Raw genomic sequence first — 16,833 nt, 5'->3', positions numbered from 1 at the left:
GTGAATACTACAAGTCCCAGAAGGCCATAGTGTTAAAGAAAACCTAAGGTTGGAATCATGTGACCGATGGTAGGAGGGTCTCCCATTTTAAATTATTCTCAGCAAACAGTGTTTGTAACAACCGTGATCAAGTGAGTAGGGAGCTCACGAAACGCGTTGGTTTTACGCTGTGAAATATGCTGTATCGATTTGAGTAATAAATCTATCAGTTTCTTAAAAATACTTGGACTGGAGTTGCGGCTTCTTTTGGTTTGAACCCGGGAGGCCCTGGGCTCAAGCAGAGATTGAATATATATATATATATATAAAACCATGTGATCAAGTTTTGTGGGAAGCGAAACGCGTAATGGCGGCTGGCTTGCTGGATGAAATAAAGCAACTTGACTAAGCACTTACTCATGGGTCTGCTCTTTCGTCATTTGGAACTGGGCTGGGGCGAGTGCTCGAGTCGGTTGGCGAATTGCATATATATATATATATTGATTGACAAAGGCTTCTGCGAAGCCGAAACGCGCCTCTTTGAGCTCGGGGTCGAGGGAGACCCAGGAAAATAAAGGTGCCATATTCCAGCAGCCTTGTGTACGTGCCTTCTTCTTTGGGAGCAGGACTGGATAGATATATATATATATATATATCCACACACCCGATACATCGTTGGAATCCTCAGGGTGTGCAGATGGACATAGGATATATAAATTTAAAAAATACGTTATATTTAAAAAATGTACATTTAAAAAAAAGTAGTCCCCTCGAAGTAGCGCCGGCCGCGACCTGCGTGCTGACGTCGTCCAGGAGTGCGAGGAGGAGCAGCGTCCAGGAACGCGAGTAGGAGCGGTGGACATGGCGCGGGGGAGGAGCACTGACGAGCGGCACACAGGCGGTGAGCAGCAGCGGACCGTCGGAGCGGCGAGGAGCACTGAACTGAGGAGCGGCGGCTGAGGTAAGGCTCCGGGGGACAATGTCGGGGCAGGCGGGGGTCGGGGCACGCGGGGGACGGGAAGTTACAACAAAAAGGCTCCGGGGGACAATGTCGGGGCAGGCGGGGGTCGGGACAGGCGGGGGACCCTCTGGCATAATTGTGCTCAAGCTCCCGACTCCCGACGGCCGCTCCATACTCTGTGAACTCCTACTCTTATCCCTGCAACCTCTGCTCATCCTCGCCTCCCTGCAAACAGAGCGCCAGAGCCCCACTTACCCAGAAAGCTCCCCAGTGCCTCAGGCGCTGCTGCTGGCCACCACTGCAACACTGGGCCTCTGGCATAATTGTGTGAGGTAAGCCTCCGGAGAACAATGTCAGGGCAGCCGGGCCGCTGGCCAATGTCTGGGCAGGCGGGGGTCGGGGAAGCCTGATTGCTCCCGGACAAGGTCGGGACGGGCTGCTAGTATATATATATATATATATATATATATATCAAAGAAAAATACAAGAAACAAAAGCAAAAAACTGCAAAGATCATAACAAGCAGATGGTGGCACCCACAGGTTAGTCACAATTCTGGCACCTATTTACCTGAACAATATTTGTATTGTCATGCAGCGACCGAAAAGAACTGTTGAGAAAGTCTTGATGTGCCGATTAGCAAAGCCCAGGTATCAACATAACTGTGAAAGTAAGTCCCCCTAAAAATGTTAGATGAGGGTACTCACCCTTCCTCCATTCACCCCTTGCCTATAAGGTTTTCCCAAATAGCATAAGATATTTGGAAGGGGTCATGAGTAGGAGAAGGCAATATTGAACAAGTTACTTCCCTTCAGTAATACTCTTCCTGGCGGATACTCTATCTTACAGAAGGTTCCTCACCTTTAGAATATTCCTAGCCGTTAGACTGGATACAGAAATATTTCAAAGCAATGCTCCTTCACCTCTGGATGGCGCCATGCAGCTATGCATTGACTTTGTTCCGCCCTGGAAGTGCCAGAGTGGAGCCACATATAAGAACCATCCCTGCTCTGTGCACCAACAGGTTCTTGCTTGACCCTTTCTGTGCCCTTGAAAGTGGGGCACCAAACAATTGTCGGTACTAGGGTGCAGCTCACTTATTTGCAACCCAAAACGTGACCATTCCACAGAATGGGGAGGAGAGGGTAGTGAGAAATTTGTATTTATATAGAATATCCACCAGAAAGAGTCTTACGGAAGAGAAGTATCTTGTTCTTCTGGTGGATACTTCCTCGAGTAACAGTAGATACCCAAGCAGTACATTCCCTTGGTGGAGGGCTGTGGCATGGGCTCAGACAAAAAGGTCCTGCAGGACCGAACGGGCAAAGAGCCCTTCATGTCTGACCTGTTTGTCAAGGTAGTACTGATTGGTGATTATGTGCACCAACGCCCATGTCTCAGTCTGACAGACTGCAACATGGACTGACACTCTGCGTGCCAATGCAGTGGTGGGAGTCTTGGCCCAGGTGAAAAGGGGCCTCCAGAAGATATTTTTTGCCAATGCATAACAGATCTTAAAGAAGGACTATCAACCTTGACAAAGTACTTTTCCAAACCACTTTACCTTTAATTGTCCCAGAAAACCACACAAAAAACTGATTGTGCTCCTGATGATCTTTGGTGCTATCATTATAATATCTGAACATTATTTTGGGGTTCAGCCAATGGAGACTCACTTTCGAGCGGTGATGTGGAGCAAAGAACATTGGGAGGGTGATGGATTGCTAATGTAAAAAAATTTCACCACTTTTAGCAAAAAGGCAGCCCTAGTCCGCAGTACCAGATTGTCAGGGAAAAACGTAATGTAGGGTGGGTGCATCAGAGAGCCTGGAGCTCACTCACGCGATGAGCTGAAGTGATTGTGACGAGGAAGACTGCCTTTATGGAGAGAAGTCATAACTAGCAGGTGTGCATCAGCTTGAAGGGAGTACAAATAAGAACTGCAGGAGCTAACTAACGTCCCACTGTGGCATTACAAATAGTTTGGGAGGGAACATATGTGTCAAACCTTTTAGAAAATGCATAAGAATAGGTGAATTAAACAATGGTGGGTAGTCCAGTAAATGGGGAAAGGTGGAAAGGGCTGAAAAACAACCTTGAATAGTGTGTCCATTGCAAGTTCTAGCTATGTCAAAGACCAAACAAAAAACAAAATTTCCATCAGCTTGGCTTGCAAACGCTCGGTCCTGTGGAACCATAGCAGGCTACAAGTGTGTCCAGAGCATGGCATAAATAGACTTAGTGAAAGGGCTAGCTAAAGGGATGATATCCACAGCTTCAGTTGTCAATTGCAGCTGCTCAATTTCAACAAATAGAGGTGTGGATTGAGACCTTTCAGGTGCAGGACCCTGTCCTGCTGCTATGACAGAAGATCTTCCTAAAGTAGTAGCCTGATCAGAGGGCAAATGCACATGCTCGAACCTCCAGGTACCACACTCTCCTGGCTCAATCAGGGGCCACTAAGATTAGTTGGGCCCAGTCTTTCCCGATTTTCTTCTGAACTCTCAGCAGTAGAGGAAGAGGTGGGAAGGCGCACAGGAGTCTTATGTTTCACTCCAGCCAAAATGCATCTTCTAGTGAGCCGCTTATCAAGATCTCCAATGTACCAAAGCTTGGACACTGCGAGTTCTCAGCGATTTAGTCAGGGTTCTCCCCACTGTCGTAAGATGCCCTGGGCAACTTCAGGGTGCAACTTTCCATTTTTGTTCCAATCAGAGTCTGCTTATTCACCAAAGAAGCTGGAGCAATCAAAAGAAAATATATCAGACCCATAACATCTTGAATAGCCTCACTAACCCTGAGTGCACTAAAAAGCGGATACCCCCCTCCCAAGAACTTTGTAATAATTTGGCCAAGTTCTTTCATGATAAAATTAAAACTATCATCGATTATTTTTTTTTTGGGGGGGGGGGGGGGAACCTCAGCAATTGGCCTCTGGAACCACTGATACTATGGGTCTCAGCAATATTGTGGAGAGAGGCACTGATGTTTCTACTAACATCTCAGAAAGCTTGGCCATTAATTATTTAACTGAGTTTGTGCCTCTGGCTGCGGAGGACTTCTGCAAGGTGGCACATGGTATTTCCTCTGGTTCTCCTTTGGATCCCCTGCCACATAAAATTTGGAAAGAGTTTGAGGCAGAGATGTTTCCTACTCTTCGGTCAATCTGCAATCAATTTGTTAAAAAAGCCCTCTCTTGATCCGGAGTGTCCCAAGAATTATAGGCCTATTTCTCTTCTGCCTTTTCCGGCCAAAATCACAGAACGAGTGGTCAGTAGGACTCTCTCTAATCATCTGGAGCAGCACAAATTGCTGGAGGAGGTTCAGTTTGGTTTTCGGCCTGCTCATGGTATGGAGACGGCCTTGGTGACCGTGATGGGCGGCTTCGGATGCGGGCAGACAGGGGCCAGGCAGCTGTTCTTCTTCTGCTTGACCTGTCTGCCCCCTTCAACACTGTTAACCATGGGACTCTGTTGAGTAGACTGAGGGAGGTGGGGGTGTTGGGCTGTGCTCTTGAGTGGTTCCAGTCTTTTCTCTCGGACAGAAAGCAAGCAGTGTCCCTCCCCCCATACCAACCTGCCTTTACTAACATCACACACGGCATGCCACAGGGCTCAGCAATCAGCCCTATTTTATTCAATATCTATATGAAACCCCTGATTGCACTCATCAAAGACCATAATATTAACATCGTAAATTATGCCGATGACACGCAGCTGATTCTCTCCTTGGAGGGAGAGCAGTCAACCTCAATGGAAGTGTTTCATTGCTGCTTGCGTGATACGGCTCTGTGGCTGAAAGGACATTCGCTGCAGTTTAATGCAAGCAAGACTGAGGTGCTCTACTGCTCGGCTGATAGGGTTCCCTCTGTGCTGCCCAGAAACTTCTGGCCAAGCAACATGTCGATCGTAGTTAGACCAGTTGAAACGGTCCCCAACCCGGGCGTCATGTTTAACAATAAGCTGACAATGGAGGCTCAGGTTACTAGAACAGTGGGCAGCTGCCTGGCTATTATTAGATCTCTGCGGAAAATGTTTCCCCTGCTGCCTCCCCAGGCGCTTGCGTTAGTGGCGTGGAGCACCATCCTAAGCAGATTAGATCATTGTAATGCCCTTCTGTTAGAGTCTCCAAAATTTCTTTTGGATAGACTTCCCAAGATTCAGTCAATGGCAGCCAAACTAGCCTTAGGCTGGCCTAAAAGGTCCTCTTCCTCTCTGGCCCTGGCAGAGCTGCATTGGTTCCCGTTAGGACAGAGAATTCAGTTTAAGTCCCTCTGTTTAGTGTTTAAAGCCCTGCATGGCCTGGGACCTGTTTCTTTGCGGAGGAAGTTTGAGTGGTACGTTCCCGTTAGAAGCCTTCGTTCCTCTTCGGCGAGATTGGTTAAGACTTTGAGGTTCAGGAAAGTTAAGGCGGGTGGTAGAACCTTTGGGGTAGCAGCTGCTAGACTTTGGAATGGACTCCCATTGGAACTGAGACAAATCAGTGATCTTCTTTTTAGGAGGAGACTAAAAACTGTTCCCCAAAGTCTAGGAGGCTATATGCTTCTCTTGCTCACTCTTACACTGTACTCTGAGTTTGCCAGCGCCAGGATGCCTGCCAGGTGACAGAGCGCTTTACAAATGAAGTAAATAAATAAATTAAATAAATAAATAAATAAATAACACATCATGCCCCTCCTAGGCATGATCATAACTGCACCTAGCGTAAATTATTGGGGATGTACCTCGCCACATGACATCGTATACTGTGTCAATACATCTGGGTGCCAATGCACCATCACTGCACCCCATCAGTAGACCCCACCATTACTGTAAGTGCGCCTAGCGCACGCATTAGGTATGAATCCTAATCATCGGCATAGCACATTAGGAGTAGCAAAAGGGCCCCCAAAGTACCCACTTCCAAAGGGGGCCACATGTGCGCAAGGGATCACTTCCAGGGCTCACATTAGGCAAAAGCTTTACAGTGGAGCACAGGAAGCCACAAGTAACGTGCACATACTACCAACTCAACCTAATAACCATTACACATGAAGGCGGGGTGCCAATGCACCTACCCTGAGCATGCTCAACAGGTCACCATTGTTCCCCCCTTACAAGGTGTGCACATCCTAGTAGGCAGCTTCCAAGGTAACTGCGCGAAATGCTCTTGTCCCCTAAAAGGTCTCCACTGGGACTGTGACCCGCCGAAGGGGGCTCCACTATGGGAGGTGGGGGGGGGGGGGGAGGGGTTTGTACCCTGCCCACCTCTATAGGCCAAAACTCACGGCCTTCCTGCTCGCCGATTCCCAGGGGGGCTGCAATCAGCACACGGCGCAGCTCCGTCTCCTCTCTCCCACCTAGAGAGCAGTAGTGGGGCGGGAGCACACCGTCCCTAGGTGCCCGTGCTAATCAGAACAACGGGGCTTCCGGCTTGCAATTCCCAGATAATGCGGCTGTGTAGAAATGGAGCCCAGCACCTCTCCTGAGGTCCTGCATTCACTGCATCTTCCGGGGAAGCCCTCAAACTCCGGCCTCAGTCTTGGGCAGCATGCGGGGCTCTCACTGCCTCACGGGAGCCCCGCCCCTGACCAGGCGTCCTCCGCCTGACTCCTTTCGCTGCTTCTCAACAACACGCGGGATTCACTTTCTTCCCGGAAGCCCCGCCCATAGACAGGCACAGCCTTGCCTGACTTCCTGGCCGCAGGAAGCGAAGTCTTCCGTGGCTCCACACTCCTCCTCTGGTCCCACGGGACACCGTGCAGTATTACACTTAAAGTGATAAGTGCTTTCATTTGCCATTAATAGTTCACTTAAAGGCGCAAACATGCTTTGTGATTCCCTTCAACAACATATTTATGCTGGGTAACTTAATAAATAGCCAAGTGCTCTCCTGGAGGGGTCACTTTTGCCAATTAATTTTACATTCCCCCTTTACTTAAATGTAGAGAGCACCAAGGTCAAATGGAGGGCAAGTGATCAATGTATTCAGATGTTCATGAGCACCTACATTGAAATCATATATCACCTCAGTACACTGAATGCAAAATGACAAAAAAATTTAAAAACACATGGTCTAGGTGTAAAAACACAAACATAAGATTCAACATATATGGACTGGATTAATATGAAATGAATCATGCATAATAACCTTAGATAAAGACGAAAAACTGAATAACAAACATTTGGAATAGCCAGATGAAATTTCCCCATACCATTATTCCTAATGCTAATACAGATGGATATATAGATCCTCTTCGGTATTGAAGCCGTTAGGGATCTTCGAATTGAATCTCAAGATGTATCTGAATTTTAATTGCCTTAAATACCTCTCTCTATTCCCTCCTCTTAATCTTACAGGGACTTGATCAAGCACAAAATATTCCAAGTTGTTAACATCACTATTATGTGCCTGTTCAAAGTGCCTTGCCACTGGACACGTTTGGTCCTTGTTTTTAATGGCTCTAATTTGTTGCAGGATGCCCCCGACGCACACGTAAAATGGTACTGCCCATGTAGAACTTATGACAACTACATCTTAGTGCATAAACAGCAAATTCACTCCTGCAAGAAAGGGGTTTCAATATCTGCCATTTGGTAACTGAAAATGGCAGAGGCACCTCTATCGTGCTGACACCATAATTGCATGCTTTGTATTTATGGCATCGCCTGAACCCTTTGCTTCCACTAAGCCATGTCTCTTGCTGTTTTGTCCCTGGACTATTATTGACTAAATCCTCTCTCATTGTTCTTGCTACGGAAAGTCAATAGTGGTCTATTGTGTATCCTAGGACTTAAGATTGGGTCACTGCAAATTAAGTGCCAATGATTTGGAAAAAAGGCACGTATCTTATGATGTTGCTCAATATATCATGTAATGTACCATATTGGTTGCTCTGTGTCATTCAGGGTTTTCCTACTACTGCCATCAATGAAGATAAGTTTTTCCCTGGGTCTAGTGTTCGCCTTTGCTCTAGCTGCTTAAAGTGTGTCTCTACTGTACCCTCACCTTTCAAATCTCCCTGCTAGTTCCATTTGAGCTTTGTGGAGCTGCTCAGATTCACTGCAGTTCCTCAGGTCAGTAAAGATGTCTATTGAATCTTTTGGAACCACAGGCAAAAAAGTAGACCTAGGTCTATATGGTGTTTCAAGTCTACCATACACATTCAGATCTTGCTCCCTGGTCAGTACATCATCTGATGTCAGATTTGAATCATCCCTAGATTAGCTATCCAGGTTACGTAATAGATTAAGGTCCAAGATCAACAGATTATCACCGCTCGCTAGTGTCTCTTGCTGCAAATGCCCTGTTTTTTTGCTGGTTGCAAAACATTTATCTAGCCTGAGCTTATGTGTAAGCTTAAAACAGTCAATCCTAATTTGAACATAATCCATATTTTCAGAGACACACTATGATAGACCACATGAAAGAATTTGAGTTTCTCATGCATTTAATGTGAGGTGAGTAAGGTTCACCACATTGCCCTCTGTATTATCCCATGTTATTTGGTCTTCTTCTGTGGGTCCTAGCTGGCGGCTTGCCCTTCCTGACCACCTGTTCTTCCTCTGCCTCTTCCGCCTCCACGGAAGGTTCTTTCTTAGCTTGCCAAGGGCCTGAGATTTGTATTCCTGTCCCACCGTAAAAAACAAAGCTAGTTTTCTACTGATGGTACTATAGTCATCGTTTGTCTTCCATCTTCGTTGTCAGTGTCTACCTCCAAACTGAGTTCTGAGCCAGTCCCCACATTACTAGATGCAGCATTTTTTTCGCAAGCTTTGCGACAACTTGTGTCGACGGATGACTTCAAACCGCTTGGAGAAGTTGTAAATTTGGCCTGCTGGTAATCCAGCTTGTCCCACTTGAATCTGGTGGCTTTGCGGTCCTTTAGAACTTGTTCATATTTTTTCACCCTCTCTTGCATTTCTAATTGCAGTTTCTTTATTACTTCTTGATCCAGTAATTTGCTCAACTCGTCGTCTAGAAGTTCAATCTCCTTTAGTATCATCTGCCTTTCAATGTCTGCGTATTTCACTAGTATCTCCAGCATCCTTTTGGAGGAACCAGCATTGTTTTCTGTCCACTCCTTTCACATATCCGGATGCAGATTTTCATATGGAGGGGCAATAAGAATTCCCAGATCCCTTGGTACACGTCCAACTTCCAGGTACCGGGTCAATGACTTGCTCTCCCACCACTTCGATGTTTTACGTTTGATGAGTTTTTCAAGCACTTTGAAAATCTCTTTATGCCCCTGGGCTTAGATGACATGCCCTCTGCATTCAAGCCATTATTCATCGTAAGAACAGGCACCATTGCAGTAACATTTTTTAATTAAAGAGTCACTTACACAGTGTTCGATCTTCTCAAATCAAAACAGGCTGTCAGCTTATTCTCAATTCATGTATGTACTCGAAAAAATTAGGAGAAAAGCAATGCAGTGAATGTATTATCATTATGAGACTATGAACTTACATGGTGAACTCTGGGAGTTGTATGAAGTCTCAACTACGGTGAAAACTGTGTAGTTTGATGCAGGCGTACTTACGCCACAAACTCAATAGATGCCTGCTCACCTGTGATCAAGGCTGCAAGCGCGGCTGAAACGCATAAGGATTTTAAAGAAAAGGCTTTCTGCTTGATGAAATAAAGTACAAGTTACCCCCGTTATCCTGGTCCGGCGTGCTCCTTTTTGCAAAATTGGAGGTTTTGTTGGTCTATTAATGGAGGTTGTCCACCCCAAGTGTAGACACCGCCCTGGTGAGGTCCGTCGCTCCCTGCAGATGAAAGGAGCTTGGAGATATATATATATATATCGTATATGTAAAGGAAACTCTTCCAATCAGAGCCAATATTGGTTGACACTTGATCTCCAAAAGGGTTACATATCTGCAAGCAAGCATTCTAAACAACTTATAAAGTCTGACCCTTGGGATAGAGAACTTCTACTTCTCGAATCAATATAAATACAATTAAATAAATAAAAAAAGATTATTATAGTGAAAGCAAAAATGACTTTAAAGGACAACATCTTACCAGTCTTATTGCCATAGGTGTTCTTGACAATCCGGATTGCAACTGGACGGAGAGGTACTAAGAACTCCCGGACATTTTGCTGTTAATGGAAAAAACATTAACATTTATTTAAAAGTCTAGACACAAGACTTAATAAAAAGGGAGAAGCGTTTATTTAACTATAATTCCGCACACGTCTACACCAACCAAACCCCTACAGTTTCAGGTCTTTAAAGAAGCAAACTGTTCCTAAATAGGTTAATAAATCGTATTTATGGGCTTAATAACCACCACAAGAAAGAGCACAAAAACATTTAATAAGCTGCACTACTGCAACGAAAAGGGTTACATTTCTGACTTTCAAAAACGACATTGTTCACTCACTCCTGTCACCAGGCAGGTCGCTCCCCTCACTGCCGCACAGCCCCCCTATGTGCCCTGTGCCCCGCCGCTGCTGCCGCTCGTAAATGCAGTGTGCCTCTTTTTTGGTTTGTGCCTGCTTTCCTCCTCTGCTATTCCTGTGTAATCTCTGCTGTTTTTACTGTTTTCTGTTTTTTTGCTGCCTTGCCCCCTTTTTTTTGTGTTCCCCTTTTGCCTTCGGTGACCCCCGCTCACCCCTCTGTGTTTCCCGCCGCTACGTCCCCTGCGGCCCCACCCCCTCCTGTATTCCCATTGGCCACTCTGCTCCCGCCTCCCAGCTGCTCCTCCCTCCCACATGTCCTCATACGGAGGGCACGCAGTGGGCGCGCCGTTGGCGCGCCGAAGGCGCTCCTAAGGCAAGCCAGTCTGCGCCTGGACCGCGCCTAGCGCCAGGATCCCTGGGCCACGACGCCCAACTGCACTACGACGCCAGCACCCTCCACGCACTCAACCCCAGCCGAGAACACACCTGCTACTGGGCAACCCCAAAGCGCACCCAAGGACCCTTCGCCTGCCAGAACTGCAACTTCACCAGCATCCGGCCAGCCAAACCGCCCACCAAGGAACCAAACTACCTCAGATGCATCCTCCTCAACACCCGCTCCGCCCGCAAACTGTCTTCCTGACAGAGACCTGGCTGAACCCTGCCTCCACACCCGACATCGCCATTGCCATCCCCGAGGGATACAAGATCATGCGCAGGGACGGCACCAACGGAACAGGAGGAGGAATCGCCATCATCCACAGGAAAACTCTCAGAGTCTCGACCAACACCAACGACACCATCAGCACCACCGAACACATGCACTTCCAGATCCACACTGATCCCAACACCACCCTCGGAGGAACCCTCATCTACAGACCCCCCGGACCCTGACCCCTGACTCCATCGCCGACTTCGTCAGCACACACGCCATCGCCTCCACGGACTACATCCTCCTAGGAGACCTGAACTTTCATCTCGAGAACAACAACAACACCAACTACACCGCCCTGCTCGCCAACCTCGGACTCAGACAGCTCGTGACAACACCCACCCACACCGCCGTTCACACGCTCAACCCCATCTTCACCGCATGCCCCCACGTCTCCTTCAACCGCACCACCAAACCCCACTGGACCGACCACCACTGCATCCACTTCACCTTCAGGTAGCCCACCACGCACCACGTACCACCGCACCGAACTGCTGCCCCGACGATGCTGGAGTAAAGTCACCGATGACCAGCTCACCACCACCCTCGTCCAGATCCCACTCACCAACTCCACCTACCCAGACACCGCTGCCCGCAACCTCAGACAATGGATCGCCCCGCTCAAGACACCCTCCAACACCCACACCAGCCAGAAAGCCACCTGGTTCACGTGGACCTCCAGGCCTCCAAAAGAATATGCAGAAAACTGGAGAAGAACTGGCTCCGCGAACGGCTACACAGCCCACAAGAACGCCACCCGCAACCATCACCAACTCATCAGAGCCGCCAAGAGGGCCTCATTCAAGGACCGCCTTGACAACATACCACACAACAGTAAGGAGCTCTTCAACATTGTGAAGGAACTCTCCACCCCAGCTCCAATGCCAACAACATCCCGCATTTGCAAGACATATGCGACTCACTGGCTACCTTCTTCCACCGCAAGATAACCGACATCCACGACAGCTTCAACGCCATGACAACCACCGCCCCCACCACCACCACACGCACCAACCATCTACTCTCCTGGAAAAGCATCAACGACAACTACACCAGCGAGATCATAAAGACCATCCACTCTGGTTCACCAATAGACCCATGCCCCCTCCACATCTTCAACAAAGCTAGCGCATCAATCGCACCCCATCTCAGCAAGGCCATCAACATCTCTTTCGAGACAGCAACCTTTCCGGAAAGCTGGTAACACGCCAAGATCAACGCCTTACTCAAGAAACCAAAGGCGGACCCCAAGGACCTAAAGAACTTCCAGCCCATCTCCCTGCTCCCATTTCTGGCTAAGGTCACCGAGAAAATCGTCAACAAACAGCTGACCCGCTACCTCAAAGACAACAACATCCTGGATCCATCCCAGTCCGGGTTTCGCAGCAACCACAGCACCGAAACCACCCTCATCGCCGCCACAGATGACATCAGGACCCTGCTAGACAACGGAGAAATAGCAGCCCTCATCCTACAGGAACTGTCAGCCACCTTTGACACGGTCTGCCACCGCACCCTATGCACACGCCTACACAACGCCGGAATCCAAGGGAAGGCCCTGGACTGGACCACATTCTTCCTCTCTGGCAGAACTCAGAGTGTCCGCCTCCCCCCCTTCCACTCCAATGCCACCAAGATCATCTGCGGCGTACCCCAGGGCTCGTCCCTCAGCCCAACGCTGTTCAAAATCTACATGGCACCCTTCGCCGCCCGTCAACACGACCTCAACATCATCTCCTACGCCGACGACACACAACTGATCATCTCCCTCACCAAAGACCCCCACACAGCCAAAACCAACCTCCACGAAGGAATGAAGGCCGTCGCCGATTGGATGAGGAACAGCCGACTGAAGCTGAACTCGGACAAGACGGAGGTCCTCATCCTTGGGTCCACCCCTTCGGCCTGGGACAACTCCTGGTGGCCGACCACACGGGGAACTGCTCCAACACCCACAGACCACGCACGCAACCTAGGGGTCATCCTCGACTCCACCCTCATCATGACTAAGCAGGTCAACACCGTCTCCTCCTCCTGCTTCAACATCCTCCGAATGCTACGTAAGATCTTCAAGTGGATCCCCACTGAAACAAGAACAGTCACCCAGGCCCTCGTCACCAGCAGGCTGGACTACGGTAACACCCTCTACGCAGGAGCATCGGCCAAGCTCCTGAGACAGCTTCAACGCATCCAGAATACCTCAGCACGTCTGATCCTCGACATCCCCCGCCGCAGTCACATCACTCCCCACCTGAGAGACCTTCACTGGCTTCCCGTCAACAAGAGGATAACCTTCAAGCTCCTCATCCACGCACACAAAGCCCTCCACGACACCGGCCCAGTGTACCTCAACAGACGACTCAGCTTCTACACCTCCAACCACAAGCTCCGCTCTGCCGACCTCGCCCTCGACCCTGTCACCCGCATCCGAAGCGAAGGCAGATCCTTCTCCCACCTCGCCGCCAAGACCTGGAACACCCTTCCTACCAACCTACGGCAGACCCAAAACCTACTGGCCTTCAGAAGACTACTCAAGACCTGGCTCTTCGATCAGTAGTAGCAGCACCAACCCCCACCCCCCTCAGCGCCTTGAGACCCTCACGGGTATGTAGTGCGCTTTACAAGTGTCCTGATTGATTGATTGAAGAGACAATCTTAATGGGATAGTGTTGGACCTGGCCCTTTTGGCAGGTTCACCCGAGACTTTTTGCTTTTTCCTAGCCTGTTTCTGGAACCTGGTGTTGGTGATTTTAGGCCTCTGCGCACTTTTTCACTGTGGTACAGTGTAAAGTGTGTGAGCTCTCTGTGTATGTATGGTGAGTGACCTGCCCTCCCATAGGAATGAATGGGGAATATGTATGCCCATGGTAGTTCCTGATGTGTGGGGAGTGCAGGTTCGAGTTTGATATGTGCGAACTCGTGAGATTGAATGCTGCATAATGGTGTATGCGGCATGATTGTGTCTAGTCTAGAAGTGCCACTTTGAGAAGTTGGCATATTTGTGTAATTTGTGCCTGGCGAGTGATTGGCTGGTGAGCCTGGCCCAGGAGTGCCTGGGCCTGCTTGTGGATTGACTGTCTGGTTTGAGGATGACAGGGGCTGGGGAGCTCCAGGAGGTTGTCTGAGTCAGCCCATGGATGAAAGGCAGCATCTGCTGCCAGGGAAGTGGGAGGAGATAGCACCTGTGAGTGAATGAGGCTGTGCCTGCCTGCCACAATGCTGGCTCCACCTCCCCGCTGGGCGACTGTCACCTCTGTCCCTGATACTGAAAGGACTTCCCTATAACCAGTTCTAGCTGGTTCTCCCACTGCCTGCACAAAGACTTCAAAGACTTTTCTCTGTATAAGAAGGGGCTGTGTCCCCTTCCAAAATGTTCTGGTTTTTGGACTTGAATCTTGCCAGGGGCGTGCTGCTGCTTGGGCCCTGGGGAATCCCTGGGCCCTGCCCAGCCCCTGGACACCTGATGGACTTTCCTGGATGCCTGGAGGACTCCTGGGGGACCCCTCTGCCTTGCTTGGGCTGATGGGGGGACTTGGCTTTGCCCCCTGGGAATCTCTGGGACCTTTGCAGCATGGAGAAGCTGCATTTTCCTGCAGGAGCGCTGTATTTTTCTGTTGTGGCGCTTGGAAGCGCTTGATTTGCTATTTTTAGCGCATGGAGCGCTTTACATTTCCTTTAGCGCTTGGGGAGCGCTTTACTTGCCCTGTTAAGCGCTGGGAGCGCTTTATTCCTGCTCTAAGCGCCTGGGAGCGCTTTTATTTCTACTAGGACCTCGTTGGTCCTCTAGCACTTGGTAGCGCTTTCATTCCTCGTTTTTATTTAATTATTTGAGGCCGGTGCCCACCCGGCATTGCCCCGTGTTCGATTCACCGGCGCCGGCCCGGAGATCGTGTGAGGAGGCGCTGTGCCCGCCTCCCTGCCCAGGGCCGCGCTGCCATTGGCGGCCCTGCGAGACAGGAAGCCAGGCAGATCCTTTGGTGACGTGGGCAAGCTGGACTGAGACCGTCAACATTATCGGCGCCCTCTTGCTCTCCTTAACCTTTTTGTGCGCGTAAAACAGCCGCCATTTTGAACACCATGGCTTCCCTGCTCCCGCCGAGAGCCAGCGCGCCTCTCTCCCCCTCCTAGCTTCGCCGGCATCCCCCGCATACTGACAGCCCCCCTGCCTGCACCTGCCGCGAATCATAAAACCCCTCTTCAGCGCTGCTCTGCCCCAGGCCCTCGTCCTGTTCCCAGCGCGACACCTCCCTTCTTCCCATTTATGATCCCCGGCCCTTTGATGCAAACCCCCTTTTCCCCGTGTGCCCGTTCGTCTTCCTCGTTCCCAGGCCGACACCCAGCTCTGCCGATACTGTTCCTTGCCCCTCCCCGTACAATAGAAAGTTTCCCCCCAGCAAGGGATCCCCGGGTTGATCAAAGCCCCCCGCCCTACGAGATCCGATCGAACCCTACACACTCCGTGAACCGGCGGAATATCCAGCTGCGCGATGATCATCACCTGTTGTGAACGGGGCGGGGACTTCCACTGTAACCTTGCGTGGGAACGGGCTGGGAAGGGGGGATTCTGAGGATGTCTTTCCGTACATCAAAGTATCGACGAGAATGTGTTACATGCAATAAAGAGATAAACTTGTGTATAAGAGGCCAGGCCTCAGGGATGCAGTTAGAGCACCTCAGAACGATACCTTCTGCCCGTTTTGTTGTGTTCTCCTCCGGAGAGAATAAAAAAAACCTTGTTTCCTGCCTTCCAGTCTCCAGCGCCTGCCTCTTCAATAGTTTAACTTCTTTGTGGGTTCAAGAGGCGACACCGCCGGGCAATACTTAAGGATCTTATATTCTGGTTGGTAGTGCCACCCTTTTTTTCCACAATTGGCGTCCCAAGCGTGGGGCCCATCAGCGACCCATGGATCCAGTGGGAGAGGTCCTGACGACAAAGTGAACGACTGCAACGATCGGGAACGCGTCTGTCCGATAGACCCTCGTCTGACAGCCGATCATCCGAACTTCACTGGTTCCGAACAGACCTCTCTCGAGTGATCTACGGTCCTGACTGGGAACCATCAGGAGTGCCGCGAGGATAACGGAGAAGAGAGGACGATCGGGCGCTGGATTCGGAAGACAAGAAACTGTCCATGCGGTCCGGGTAAGGTCGTGTAATCACGACAAGTTGCGAAATAATTGCTTGATTGCTTGTTTGTTTAAAAATACTAGTATTGCTCTTTTTATTTATTTGGAGATTCACTGTCTGCAAACGGAGAAACAACGGGCTCTCTCTTTGCAAGCAGTGGAGGATAGGTAGGGTAGCAGCCGTGCTTATTTTTTCTCCCCCACTCAATAATCACTTGAAACTGAACTGTTGTTCGCAAAACTATTGTTTCCTGGAGATTCCCTGTCTGCAAACAGGGAAGAGACCACCCTTTTTGCAGACAGTAAAAAGGGTAGGTAACGCAGATCTTTGCGGACCTACTCATTCTCCCCATTGTTATTTATTGGTCTTTTGTTATTTTGATCCATGAGGTATTCACTGCCTGCAAACAACGTAGAATAGAAATATTCTGTCCAGTCTTTGCACCTAGTGATAAGATAGGCAGTGCTGACTTTTTAGTCCCTCGTTACGAGCCGTCATGTCTGTCTTCTCCCCACTGATTAGTAGCCTGTTTAGCCCGGACCGCCTATTAGAGATGGACCATCCAGCCCCACTGGAAGGCACCCCTAATAAGGACATGTTCATGAAGCATGGATTGACCGCTATAGCCTATAGTAAACTATGGCATAAATATACAAAAA

At 49.4% G+C, this 16,833-nt stretch overlaps 1 protein-coding gene across 1 annotated transcript in view; it reads right to left on the bottom strand.

Annotated features, from left to right (window-relative positions):
* The window catches only part of RBM19 (RNA binding motif protein 19), a 461,658-nt gene that overhangs the window by 378,596 nt on the left and 66,229 nt on the right, over positions 1-16,833 (bottom strand). Inside the window, exon 8 of the mRNA XM_078667139.1 lies at positions 9,953-10,031. Coding sequence (XP_078523265.1) covers positions 9,953-10,031 — 79 coding nt within the window. The remainder of the gene's footprint in view (positions 1-9,952; positions 10,032-16,833) is intronic.

Source organism: Lissotriton helveticus, chromosome 11 (assembly GCF_964261635.1).
Source record: "Lissotriton helveticus chromosome 11, aLisHel1.1, whole genome shotgun sequence".
In the NCBI taxonomy this organism is placed as follows: Eukaryota; Metazoa; Chordata; class Amphibia; order Caudata; family Salamandridae; genus Lissotriton; species Lissotriton helveticus.
This window is presented reverse-complemented; position numbering and strand designations above follow the sequence as displayed.